General features: G+C 37.8%; 2 protein-coding genes across 2 annotated transcripts in view; both read left to right on the top strand.

The window, feature by feature from the left end:
* The window catches only part of LOC111862280 (vam6/Vps39-like protein), a 37,786-nt gene extending 31,433 nt beyond the window's left edge, over positions 1-6,353 (top strand). Inside the window, exons 15-16 of the mRNA XM_023847540.2 lie at positions 3,206-3,300; positions 5,540-6,353. Of these exons, the coding sequence (XP_023703308.1) occupies positions 3,206-3,300; positions 5,540-5,603 (159 nt within the window). The 3' untranslated portion in view covers positions 5,604-6,353. The remainder of the gene's footprint in view (positions 1-3,205; positions 3,301-5,539) is intronic.
* A 3,620-nt stretch (positions 6,354-9,973) lies between these two features.
* The window catches only part of LOC111862298 (general transcription factor IIH subunit 4), a 21,620-nt gene continuing 19,046 nt past the window's right edge, over positions 9,974-12,547 (top strand). Inside the window, exon 1 of the mRNA XM_023847570.2 lies at positions 9,974-10,816. Coding sequence (XP_023703338.2) covers positions 10,671-10,816 — 146 coding nt within the window. The 5' untranslated portion in view covers positions 9,974-10,670. The remainder of the gene's footprint in view (positions 10,817-12,547) is intronic.

The following is a 12,547-nucleotide window of genomic DNA, read 5'->3' as shown; positions in this document are numbered from 1 at the left end:
TCCGTGAACAGACTGGCTCTGTGGCTGTGGGTTAACCACTCTTTCCAGTGATTGCCAGTTTCTCCATGGATGATTTTGGGAAGATGCTGCTTTGTCACACAGCCCATAAGCCTCCTCTGCTAGTTCCATTACATTGATTATACTGGAGAACTAGAGATGCTGAAAGGCTTGCTTTGTTGACCGCATGGACATTGTCCATCAAAACATTCAGCTCTCTATGGAGATGGAAAGAGATTGCAATCTTCTCTTCCTGGATATCAATATTTACATGTTGTACTGGGTCATAAAGTATACTGGAAACCCACCCACATCAACTTCTGCCTCAACTCTTCCTTCCACCACCACACATCCAGTAAGCATACTGTACTTTCCACCTCGGCGCACAGGACCAGAGCTCTGTCGGGTCTGGATAGCATGCCAAGGTCATAGTCATGCAGAATGGCTGCAGTAACAATTAGATCAGGATGGCTCTCAGTTCTGTGAGAGTTACACTGCCCAGCAGTGGTACTGTCCTGGCACTGTTGTGCCAGTTGGCAGACCTCTCACAAAGGAGAATTTCCAGCTTCCTGTAGGCAATATAGGATTGAAATCATCAGGTGTGTACAGCATCCCCCCATGAGTGTAGTGAGGTCTACACAGGGCAGACAGGCTGTCCAATTGATGTAAGGGTTGAGGAGCATCAGCAGCACATTTGTCTTGACCATCTGGACAAGTCAGCTGAGACATGGCAGAGCATCAACTTGTGACACTGCTTCCAGTTCCAAGACACCAAAATCCTGGGGCACCCATCTAGTTGTTCTTGCCTGCCTCTGTACAGCATCATCCTTGACTCCATGGCCTTTTCCATTGCCTCTTGCCTAGGCACACATAAGACTTCTTTCCCAACTCCTTCCAGCTCACTTGTTAAACATGATGGCCTTCTTCAGGGCAAAATTGAATTACCTTTTCCTTCCTTTTTCCTTTGCTTCTGTTGCTTCTTTGTGAGCCCCATTACAGAATGGTCATATTACCATTGACTTTCTTGTAGTTCCATTCTGGCCTATATCATGCTTGGTTTTCTGGGCCAGGTTCACTGTGTTTGCAACCTGCATATTGCTGATTTCTTGCTTGGCTTATTCTTCAGCCCTGAAGATGGGGATGATATGTTACTCTGAAACACTGGTGGACTTTACCACGAGGTTACAACTCATGAGGTCATACTCTCCACAGTATGTTTCAACTTTACAATTTAATAGATATATTTATTCCTTATATTAGTGATTCATAATGATGTGAGTGTTTTGTTAGATGCTAGTGCTTAAGTAATGACCTGGGTTGTTATCAAAACATTCACAATATGCATGTTGGATGCACGTTTATGTTATCCTGTATTATGTAAATTGCATATCTCAAATCCCAAGAGCATTAATTCTCATCTTCAGATTGTATAAGGTTCTCTTTTTTTTCTTGAAGATGTAGCTAATTCCATGGTGCACAGTTCTACAGAAGCTGATAGTTAAATGCTTAGAAAATCCCCATCCCTCTTTGAATCCAGTTGATTCAATGAGTTCACAAAAGCTAGTCTCCATATTATATCCTGAACTAGTTGATTCCAGTCTACACCCTCACGCCCAATTTCTTAGATCAGTTTAATAATGTATTACCATCTATGCCTAGGTCTTTCTTATGTGGCTGCATGTGTTGTATTGCTGGACGTATGTGTGTCACACACATAAATCCAGCAACACAACACATCATAAGACACAGTATATACACAATCAGAACATAAGAAGAACAACTCCCATAGCGGATGAATGGTGTTACACATGAGTTTGATATATGACCTGTAAGATGATAGATCTTAACAAGTTTTAATATATAAATTTTATTATTGAATAAAGACGAAGACATTTTATATCATTTTATAAATGGACCCTTGATGGCAGGCAGTGCAATGGTTTAATGTAATTGATACACTGAGGATGGCAGAATGATGCCGAAACATGTAGTGTGAAGTGACAAGTGAAATTGTATGCACTAAAAGACGGTTAATATATACACATGGATACGAATCAGTGCAACAGGACACTAAAATACAACATTATCTCTTATTTTATTTATTTTAAATATCGGTGTTGCATTATTGATGGTGTACATATAATTGAATAATACCAAATTGCAACAGGATGCTGAAATATAATATTTGATTTCAGTGGTTTATTGTCTAGTATATACAGTAGAACTTGGTTATAACGTCATCAAAGGGACCTAAAAATAGTGCCGTTATAAACGAATGTCATTGTAACCAAAATGGGCACTTCCACAGTAGCCTTATGTNGCAGTCCCACCCCACACCCTTGTTTTCTCATAAAACCCACGCTCCTCTTGCAGCCCACGGTCGTATTCTTCCAGGACAGTCACGTCAGCAAGTAGAGAAAGTGAGGGTGGGCAGACACATCGAACTTTCCCACGATATCAGAGAAATTCAGGAATGAAAATGACGTTACATACGAGGTTGATGCATTTGTGCATGTCGTACTAAGCAAGGTATAAAAACAGTTGCTTTATGAGGAATCAATTCGTACCATTGAATATTTCACGCAATAGACAAGGTGTCACAGAAACCGATGTTGCTATAACCAAGTTTTACTGTATATTTATTTAAAAACTTTCATAATAAATAAATTGTGTTATTTCTCTGTGGTTCATTATATATGTCTGGACATTTCTAGTTCAGACCTGGATAAAAGGTAAAGCTATCCCTGTAACATGCCATGGAGGCCCATAGCATTGTGGGACACTAAATCTCAATGGTGGATCTAAATTTTTAGTGACAGTAGGGATAATAATTTCTGAATGTAAGATTTGAGGCTTTCACGGCGGTGACTATAAAGAAAGCAGTCTTCTGGGATTTGGCACCGTGTATATGTGGTGTTAACCGACGTTTCGGAGGAACGTATCGCCCCCATCTTCAGGGTTGAAGAAGTATAAGTAAATCTGCAAGCGACAACACCGTGAGACACGGTCCGTGCCAAATCCCAGAAGACTGCTTTCTTCAGTAATTTCTGAAGTTTACACACACACTACATATGTATGCATGTGCGTACATGCATGAATATACATATGCATAATTTGATTGAAAAGAAATAGGTGCCATGGTGTATTCTAAGGAATGGGGAACAAATTTATTGTTCCAGTTCATTTATTTTATATGTCGCTGTTGAAGGTGCAAGAGCTCAGAATGATTTACGAGTCTCAGAGCATCCTCATGACCGAATTCAACGTATGCCCAGTATGTAAGAAGAGATTTGGAAACCAGAGGTATGAAATTGCTTGTCAAATAATGCAAAACATCCTCTCTGTGTTCTGGAGTAACTGCATGAGTGTCCCATAGAATCATCATTTGAGATAGACAAGAGGAACTTTACAGCCTTCTTTTATAGTATATCACAACTTGATGCATAAAACATGTTACTGTTCAGAGAAATATAATTTATTGGCTGCTTAACCTACTAATACCTGCTGTCACTTTTACCATACTGAGTACTGTACTTATGTTCATAGAACAAGATATAAATGTTAGGCCAGTTATAGAAATGATCAGTGTCATAACTTAGTTAAGTGATGCCAACTGAACAAAATTATTTCTTGGTAAATGGAACCAGTAATATTTTTCTGTAAGTAATTTTTGGAAATGCAAAGTATCAGTATTAGTTTTTTATTTTAGTTTCTTGTCTGTGACTGGTTCTATATCCATCAGGCATATTTGTAGCCCAGACTGGATCGATGGAATTTTACAATAAACTAAACTAAACTAAATCATACACATTTTTCCAATTATCACTGAAAACGTTAGCAATTTTCAGCATTTACATGTGTGTCCTCTTCACCCATATTCTGTAAATTCATATCTTTGTTTGAAGGTAACAATGTGAAGCTTTGTTACTCTCTAACTTGGAAGAGAAATTAAATATTTTTAAGAATACTTGGGTGTCATATCACCCATTATTGACAGCACTGGGAAGCATCTTGTCAAACAAATACATAGTTAGGCATGCAGTCTTTTAAACCTGCCCACAGGCTCATTGTCACATCAACAGTTGATTATATGGAAAGAAGATACGGATACCCTGGTTAGGATTAATGTTAGTTTTTAACTGTTAGTTGTTCATTTTAAATTGTTTCCTTTTTGGGTCCATATTAATGTGTCTGGTATATTTGAGAAAGCCCTTCCTCTTTTCATTGGCACATTAAAATTTTAGAGTGAAGTACATAAAATCAATGTTTTGGCCAAAACAAACTCAAATGCTTCACTAATTACCCATCATCTGATTTGATTCTCAGTGTGGCCCGCTGGCCATGAGGATTAGGTATCATTTGTTACAGAATAGCCAAACATGAAGCTCAAACTTTGTGACCTAGAATAAAATGTTACCTCATCTGAAGCAATGCTCATATGTCTACTAATAGCATTGAAGTTTCCCCACCCTAATCCCATTAAGGCTATGGCATGCCTGTGCTTGGCCAAACTGGTGGTTTGAGGATAGGCGTTTTGAGAATTATCTTAGAGAAACAACCAGGGCACAGGAAAATTATTATTCTTCATAAGGCTCAACAGCTTCATTTCTTGAATGCTTTGGTTTGCTCAACAATTTCCTTCTGACTACTTCTGTCCTGTGTGCGAGTTGTCCAGTTATAAATTTCTAAGTCCTTTAGATGTTCCCTTACATCATCTTTCCATCTGATCTTAGGTTAGCCTCTCTTTCTTATAGCATGTGGCTGCCAGTCACATATTCTTTTAACTGTTCGTCCAGCATCCATCCTTGAGATGTGTCCAAGCCAACTTATTCTTTGGGCTTTGAAGAAGTTAACTATGTTCCTTCCTTTTATTAGATTATTTAGTTCATCATTTGTTTTAATTCTCCAGGAGCCATCATAGTTTCTTGATGGCCCAAAGATCTTTCTTAGAATTTTCCTTTCAAAGACTAAAAGTCTGTGTTTAATGGCTCCTTTAAGGGCCCAGGTTTCACAGGTGTAGGTTACTGTTGGTCGAATTACCATCTAGTGTAATCTTAATTTGGCTGTTTTAGAAATAAGTTTACTTTTAAACAGTGTTAAATGTGTAGCATATGCTTTATTTCCAGTTGCTAACCTCTCCTTAATCTCCTGTTCATTTGCATTATCTGAATTAACTACAGACCCTAAATATTTATAATGAGAGACTTGTTCTATGTTTACATCACTGCAGCTGAGATCTTGGATTATTTGAGTTTTGTTAGAACAGTGTAGGACACAGGAAAATTACCTGTCCTTAATATCAAGACAAAGACTAAATTTAGTTGGCTGAAATGAAACTTTTGTAGTCATTAAGGAGTTGTACAGTAATACAGTGAAAAATGTGACCATGAGAGCTGAATGTTTGTTTATGTATACCAAAATAAACATGCTTGTAGCCTAACCTTAATGGAATGTATGAATTTCTGTTTCAATTATGAAACAGGTTTTATTTGTTTTTGTACCCTTGTAAAGTACACTGACTGAATTTCTTTGTTTGTTCCAGTGCTTTTGCTCGCTATCCTAATGGAGACATTGTGCATTATTCTTGTCAAGACAGAAGGTCATAGCTTTGTATTTGCTTTTGCTAAATTTACCAAAGAGACTCAGAACAAGTGAATTAATTGAATAGTTTTAGTGTACCAAGTGTATCATTAAAGGTATCAGCATGGAAATGGCAATACAGGTATTCCATTTTGATACACCTGAATGGAAATTGGTAAGGCATATTATGTGCAGTATGGTATGAACATCCGACTGTTCAGAGTGGAATATAAACAAGAAACATTTGTGATACTGTGGGTAATCACCATAAGAATGTAGCGACTAATAACAGTTCTTTGAAAGAAAATACTGTAACTGCTTTACAGAGTTTGTTTTAGAATGTGGTTCTGCTTTTATGTAGTATGTTGTATAGTCATGGGAGAAAGAAGTGGACACCTTTGACATATTCTGACAACAAGAGAGTCAGCCACATTTTCAAATACAGTCTTACCAAATACATAACCAGATACTCCTTTCCCTTCAGAGAACTTTGACAGAATAAACCAAATTATGATCAGATACTTTCTACCCTCCTCCCAGAAATAAATTTGCATATATTGCTTGCAAATACCATAAAAAGTGGAGTATAATAGACTTGTCCATCTGTTTATAGATTTTGTAACATAACCATTCATTGTTAAATATATAATATGGTGTGCCAGTATTGACTTACTCAAATATATTCACAGGAAATTTACTTATAGTAAGGTAAAGTTGTCCCTATACTTAACTAATTAAGCACCACACCATGAAGATGTATGGGGGCATGGATGTTTAGATCCATTTATTCTTGACCTCGGCACTAGCAGAAGGTGAGTGGTCATCTTCACGCTTCAGTCAGTTTACCGCGCAGGGATAGGGCCTCCGGTACCCATTGGATAGGAGGCTGGGTGGGCCCCAGAACTTGTCTGGATGACATAGAAAGGAGAAAAATCTTGCCCCTAATGGTACTTGAACTCCGACCCTTTGACCGTCCAGCCTGTAGCCAGTCTTATACTGAATGCACTATCCCAGCTCATGAAAACTTAAATTTACTTACACAACTCAAGATAGGTCACAATGTGATTCCCAATTCCCATACAAGTACTTATCATTCTTTTCATACTGCTTGCTAAAACACTCAGGTTATGAACGAGACCTAACTTAAATCAAATTTTTGGGAGCCAGAAACTAAAAAAAGTTTGAACTTTTATACAGTAGATTTCTTTGGCAAAAGGTAATAAATTATAAACTTGTAATAAAATTATGCATTTTAGTTTCACTGTAAAGTATTTCCTATATAGACAAACATTTCAGAATGTTATATATTTGTGGTTGTTTGGCCATTATTTACATAGGTGCTCTGATTCCTGTGTATTCCATTACAAATTGTTGTTAAGGCAGTGGCTGGTAAAGACTGGCTTGCAGCAGAGTATCATTTCTTATTTACATTTTTATACGTAACATGCTGCCTTTGTATCTGTACAGTATATATATGGGAATGCTGTGTACTGTTAAGCTGCGTGACTGTGGCTTCATATATGTATATATATGAAGATAAAGAAATACATATAGGTTTATAATGATTAAAAATGAAAGTGAATGTTTTATTTTCCTTCACATTGAGTTCTTTATTTCAATAGTATTGCACCAAAAATATTATAGACTTGTTACAATTTATAGTAGTAACTCAAAATCTATCACATACAAAACAAAAATGATACTTCCAAATGCCATACATCATTGACCCTGATGTTCATTTATTGCAGATACATATCTACTATGGCAAAGTTATTGCACTGTATATCTCAGCACATACCCAGAAATTATTTTTTTTTTTCGTCTATTTCATCGTTTGTGGGTATTGCATGTATTTTTCATGATACGTACCAGTGTTTTATATGGTGAGGCATTTAGTTTGATGTTTGTGTAAGCACTAGTCATTCTTAACTCAAGGCACAATAGATCACTGTGGTCGCAGTGAAAGGGTCAAGAAAGCCCACCCCTTACACATTCATTCTCTTAACTCTAAAGCTGTGCCATAGCTCAAGCAGTTAGTTGCTGGCTTCCCACTGTGGCAGACCCAGGTCTGGTCAAGTGGGATTTGTGGTGGACAAAGTGGCGCTGGGGCAGGTTTTCTCCGAGTACTTCGGTTTCCCCTGCCAATCTTCATTCCATCAATTGCACTACAGTCACCATCACCTATCATCTTGGGCTGGTACAATAGGCCAGAAGTAGCTGCAGTACAAGGGACTTAGTCCCACCCCACTAGCATTAAAAAAATACTATTAATTCTTGTGAACAAAAATTTAATTTGTGTTTGCAAGAAAGCAGGTGGAAAAATTAAAAATATATCTGATTAGAAAGTTCAGTAACTTTGACAGTTCGCATCTTGTTCTACAGTCATCTGTAGGACTATATACAGAGTCTTTCATGAAGGGCTGAATCCAGCTTTCATGGCTGCAAAAAGAACATGTAAGTGATAGCTGAACATGCAGGATTTGAGGTTCTTAAAGCAGTGGTTATGAAAGTTCTGTCTTCTAGGATTTAACACTGTGCAGTCCATTGAAAATTAACTGATATTTCAGAGGAACATGTCCCCTTCATCTTCATAGTCAAAGAATAAGCTGAGCAAGAAACCGGCCTGAAGCAGGTAGTAAGTTGAACATACTTCAAACAAGAGCAGGGTTGCATTCTTGTGCAGTGTCTCTGTTGTTCTTTACCATGTATGGGTATGCTTGCAGCTCCAAATGACTGACTCTAATACTCATCAGATCCCTTTGCATTCATGTTCTGGTGATACATTCATATATATATGTTTTGTATTCTCATTTACAGTACTGAATTGATCTGGTAAAATAGACACTTGAACACCATGTTTTTCCATGTGATATCTGAGTGAAAAAAGTAAACCATATAAATCACATAAAAGAAAGTCTTGCCATAAGTATCCTGGTGTCGAAATTCCAGCTTCATCAATTTATGAGCTGGTAAAGAATATGTGCTCAAGAAACCCATTTTTGTATCCAGTTTTTATGGTGTTCATGACCCAAAACTTGCTCTTTTTACTGAAGAGGTTTGGTTCCATCTGAATGTGTATAGCAATGCTCAGAACAAAAGTAATGAAGCAGTGTTAATGTGAGACAGACTGTTGAAGTACGCTTTCATGATCAGAAGATTGGTGTGTGGTGTGCCATCATTGCTACATCAGTAGTAGGACCAGTATTTTTTCACTGACTAATAACAGTGAAATTTCACTGATATTTGCTAGCCCTTTCTTAACAGCACTGCAGAAGAAAAGGATATATGGTTATTTTATGCAAGGCAGTGCGCCAGCACACACTGCTAACTATTCCAGTAATGTTTTAAAGAAGGTGTTTGAGGACAGAGTAATAAGTCGCAGATTCTGGCCTACAAGGTCCGCAGACTTAAATCCCTGTTTTTTATCTGTGGGGAAACATAAAAAATAAAGTGCATTCAAATAATTCCCACAATGGGTTGGCTTAAGCACAACAGTTACAAAATAATTCCATCCATTGGTGTCAGTGAACTCAGTCTAGCCAGTCTTGAAGTTTGTTTAAGAGCAGAAGGAAGACATGTTGGGTATCTGCTGTGATTGTGAGTTTTTAAAAAACAATTTATTTTCTTTAATTAATGGATGTTTGTATTTATAATGCACAGCATATTAGTGGCAAATCTAGACTCAGCAGGTGGTACCTAAGGTTCTTTGTAAGAGGCTGATGGTAAGAGAGTCAGGGAGTTTGGCCCTTCAAAAAGAACTCATTATAGGATACAGTTTAGAATTGACTGTGTGTATGTGTTATGCTGGAATGAAAATAATCAGTTGTAATTAAGAACAAGACCAGAATGTTGTAGCAATAAATGGCGGAGATACCTTTGCTTCACTTAGTATTTCTGTTGACCTTTGTCTGGTAAAAGTTATATAGTGTGTATATTCAGTGAAATCATATTTCTTAGTATCACTCAAGGGTAAGAATTCATAATAGCAATTTATTGGAAGATCTGTGGAAACTAGCTAGAGACTGGAACTGTAAACTTTTCCATCGAATGTTCAGAAGAAAATTCATTAGTGGTTAATATTGTAAAGTATAGAACTGATTCTGTAAAGTTGTAAGCTCTCCTATGCTCCACCAGCATTTGTGATGTGAAATCTCCCTCACTTTATATTAAAGAATTAAAATAAACATATTCCTTGAATTAGAAATAAGATTACCCCCATGCTGGATTTGAGCTTCTTACAGTGGTGACTATGAAGAGATGTGACACCACATGGTAAGACAGAAGTGTGCCAATGATTCTGAGGAAGGTACTGGCTGTACCTTCAGAGTCAAAGAATAAACTGCACAAGAAACCAGCAAGAAGCGTGATTTGTTGCTTTACTTATGTTTGACCATAAGATGGATCCAGAATTTGCCTTCGAAATGTCATTAAACCCCTACCAGACTACATGGATGTACACCCCAGAACCTCTTCAGTATTAGTAGATTCTACAGGTTTCTGATGATGGTGTATAACACTCAGAATTTTGGACTTTGTCTGGAACTACTAGACTGGGAACTGTTCCCCAGCAAGTGAGGATAGGACGGATAGGACATAATGTGTTGTATCTGTAACAAAGAGATACCCTCGATTCAGATAAAAAAAAGGTACACAGAAGAAATTATGAGAATATCATGCTGATCAAGCTCACGTGAACTACCCAGGATTGAACCCCAGGCTCCACAGTGATGTAAGATACGTCGACATTTAATTCTAATACAATGGTAATTTCGCGTTATTACTGGCTGAATGCCAGTTCTTGCTGTTTCTCCTTGATATGTAAGTGGCAGCTTGAAACAATGTGTCATCGATATTCCTGAGTTGCGTATTTGTAGTACCGTGTAATAATTGATTGTTGGAGTGTAGCCGTGGTTGTAGTCAGTTGCACTAATCTATGGTACAGACGAGCATTTAGCATTGACAATACTTGTTGCTGTTGCCATTGTGATCTATAAGTAATCCGTGGTTCCGATTGTTTTGTGGTAATGGTGCATTTTGTGTTCAATGTTACACGAAGATAAATGTATGGTTGATTCGCAAGTGGTTTTATATCCATGGCAGAAGCAAGCAAAGGAATTAAAACAACTCTCCAGTCAAAGAACTTACAGTGTAAAAACTTGCATGATTACTTGACAACTCTTCCAACTGAAATTTTGGATAGACTGTATAACCACCCAACAACTTGCTTAGCAGTGTACAGGTAGGGGTATGTTTCTAACATAACCTTACCTGAATGTAAGACGGCATGCAGGTACTTTCCGGTTTTGATGTTCGGGAAGAGCCATACACGGTCTTACAATTTATTATATTAGGATAATTTTTGCAGGAAGCTTTGTGGGGGAATAGGCCGTTTTGGTTACATAACGGGATTGCTATGGAATGTTCCTATGGCGCCATTTACCCCACAAGACAAGATAGTGTGAAGTGTAGCTTATCTTAAATTTAAGTGATCTGACTATCAGAAGGAGTAGATCTTTGAAATATTTAGTTTTGGTAGGCTGCCATTTAAAATCGCAAGCAACAATAAACTTGTACACATGCAGTACTTCTTCCATGCACCCTCAGCAGGCCTTCATTTATTTCTGTTTTTGGAACAGCCCTGGAAAATGATAACCACAGTTATCAGCGAACCAACATATCCAAATAATTTGTACAGTATGACACAGGTGGCAGTGCAGGTAAGTAGTACTAGAAAATAAATATGAAAAGGTAAAGGTAAAGATGAAGTTGTCCATGTACTTAACAAATTAAGCTGAATGTATAGACCCCCGTTTTTTTGACCACAGCACTGGTAGAGGTGAGTGGTCCGCTTCACACCCAGGCAACTTTACTCCCAGGGAAAGAGCCCCAGGTACCCACTGGATAAGAGGTTAAATATAAATTGTACAGAAACTAAAATGTGGGTAACTCAAGAACCTAACCTAATACAAAGAAAGAACTCTAGTAATAATTGAACAGAAGCTGAAGTGTAAATAACCCAAGAATTTAACCTGCCATAGATTCCCATATGTTCGACCCCTTTGTTAAGTGTTCTCTCATAGGGATAAGGGCTAGCACCAAGAGTACCTGATGACATATCACAGTTTCCCTCAGAATATAGCTGTCCACTGGTTATTGTATGAAGTGGTTTAGTGGATAGTAGTTGTGGATGGCAGTATTGGACTTAGGTCTGTCTTCCTAAAGGAATGGTTGAGGTTGAACTGTTTAACACGGATGTCACTGAATGATCCCCCATGATGCAGACAAATTATGATTTAAAGAATCTTGGAACAAATGAAAGATCCTGAATTCAGATGATCATTTATAATTTCTGTGATGTTTCTTGGACTTCATCCAGTATTCCATTATATATGCCATGCCAATTTTGTATATTTATGTATTTGTAGTTTATTTAACAATGCTATTGATAACACAAATTATGTAGTGTCAAATGGTTGGATATTAGTGGAGATGAATGAGTATTAAAGGACGTTGAAAGAAGTTGTTATGGCCTAAGTTAGGATACTATGCCAGCATTTGTGTGAAAGGGCTGAAAAAAATCATGGAATGCCTAAGTCAGGATTGTTGGTGTTCAAATTTAAACCAGGTACCTACAAAATACATTTTTTTGCTGCTTTTTTAACTTGGGTATTTAACAACCTTATTAGTATTGGGAGTATATATTGTCAATGGCCGCGCCATAACTCAAGCAGTTAGTCGCTGGCTTCCCATCGCAGCGGCCCGGGTTCTATCCCAGGTCTGGTCAAGTGGGATTTGTGGTGGACAAAGTGGCGGTGGGGCAGGTTTTCTCCTAATACTTCAGTTTCCCCTGCCAATCTTCATTCCACCAGTTGCTCCACAGTCACCCTCACCTATCATCTGGTGCTAGTACAATAGGCCATAAGTTGCCGCAGTACAAGGGACTTAGTCCCACCCCACTAGCAATAAAAAA

Source organism: Cryptotermes secundus, unplaced genomic scaffold, assembly GCF_002891405.2.
Source record: "Cryptotermes secundus unplaced genomic scaffold, Csec_1.0 scaffold88, whole genome shotgun sequence".
NCBI classification, from domain to species: domain Eukaryota; kingdom Metazoa; phylum Arthropoda; class Insecta; order Blattodea; family Kalotermitidae; genus Cryptotermes; species Cryptotermes secundus.
This window is presented reverse-complemented; position numbering and strand designations above follow the sequence as displayed.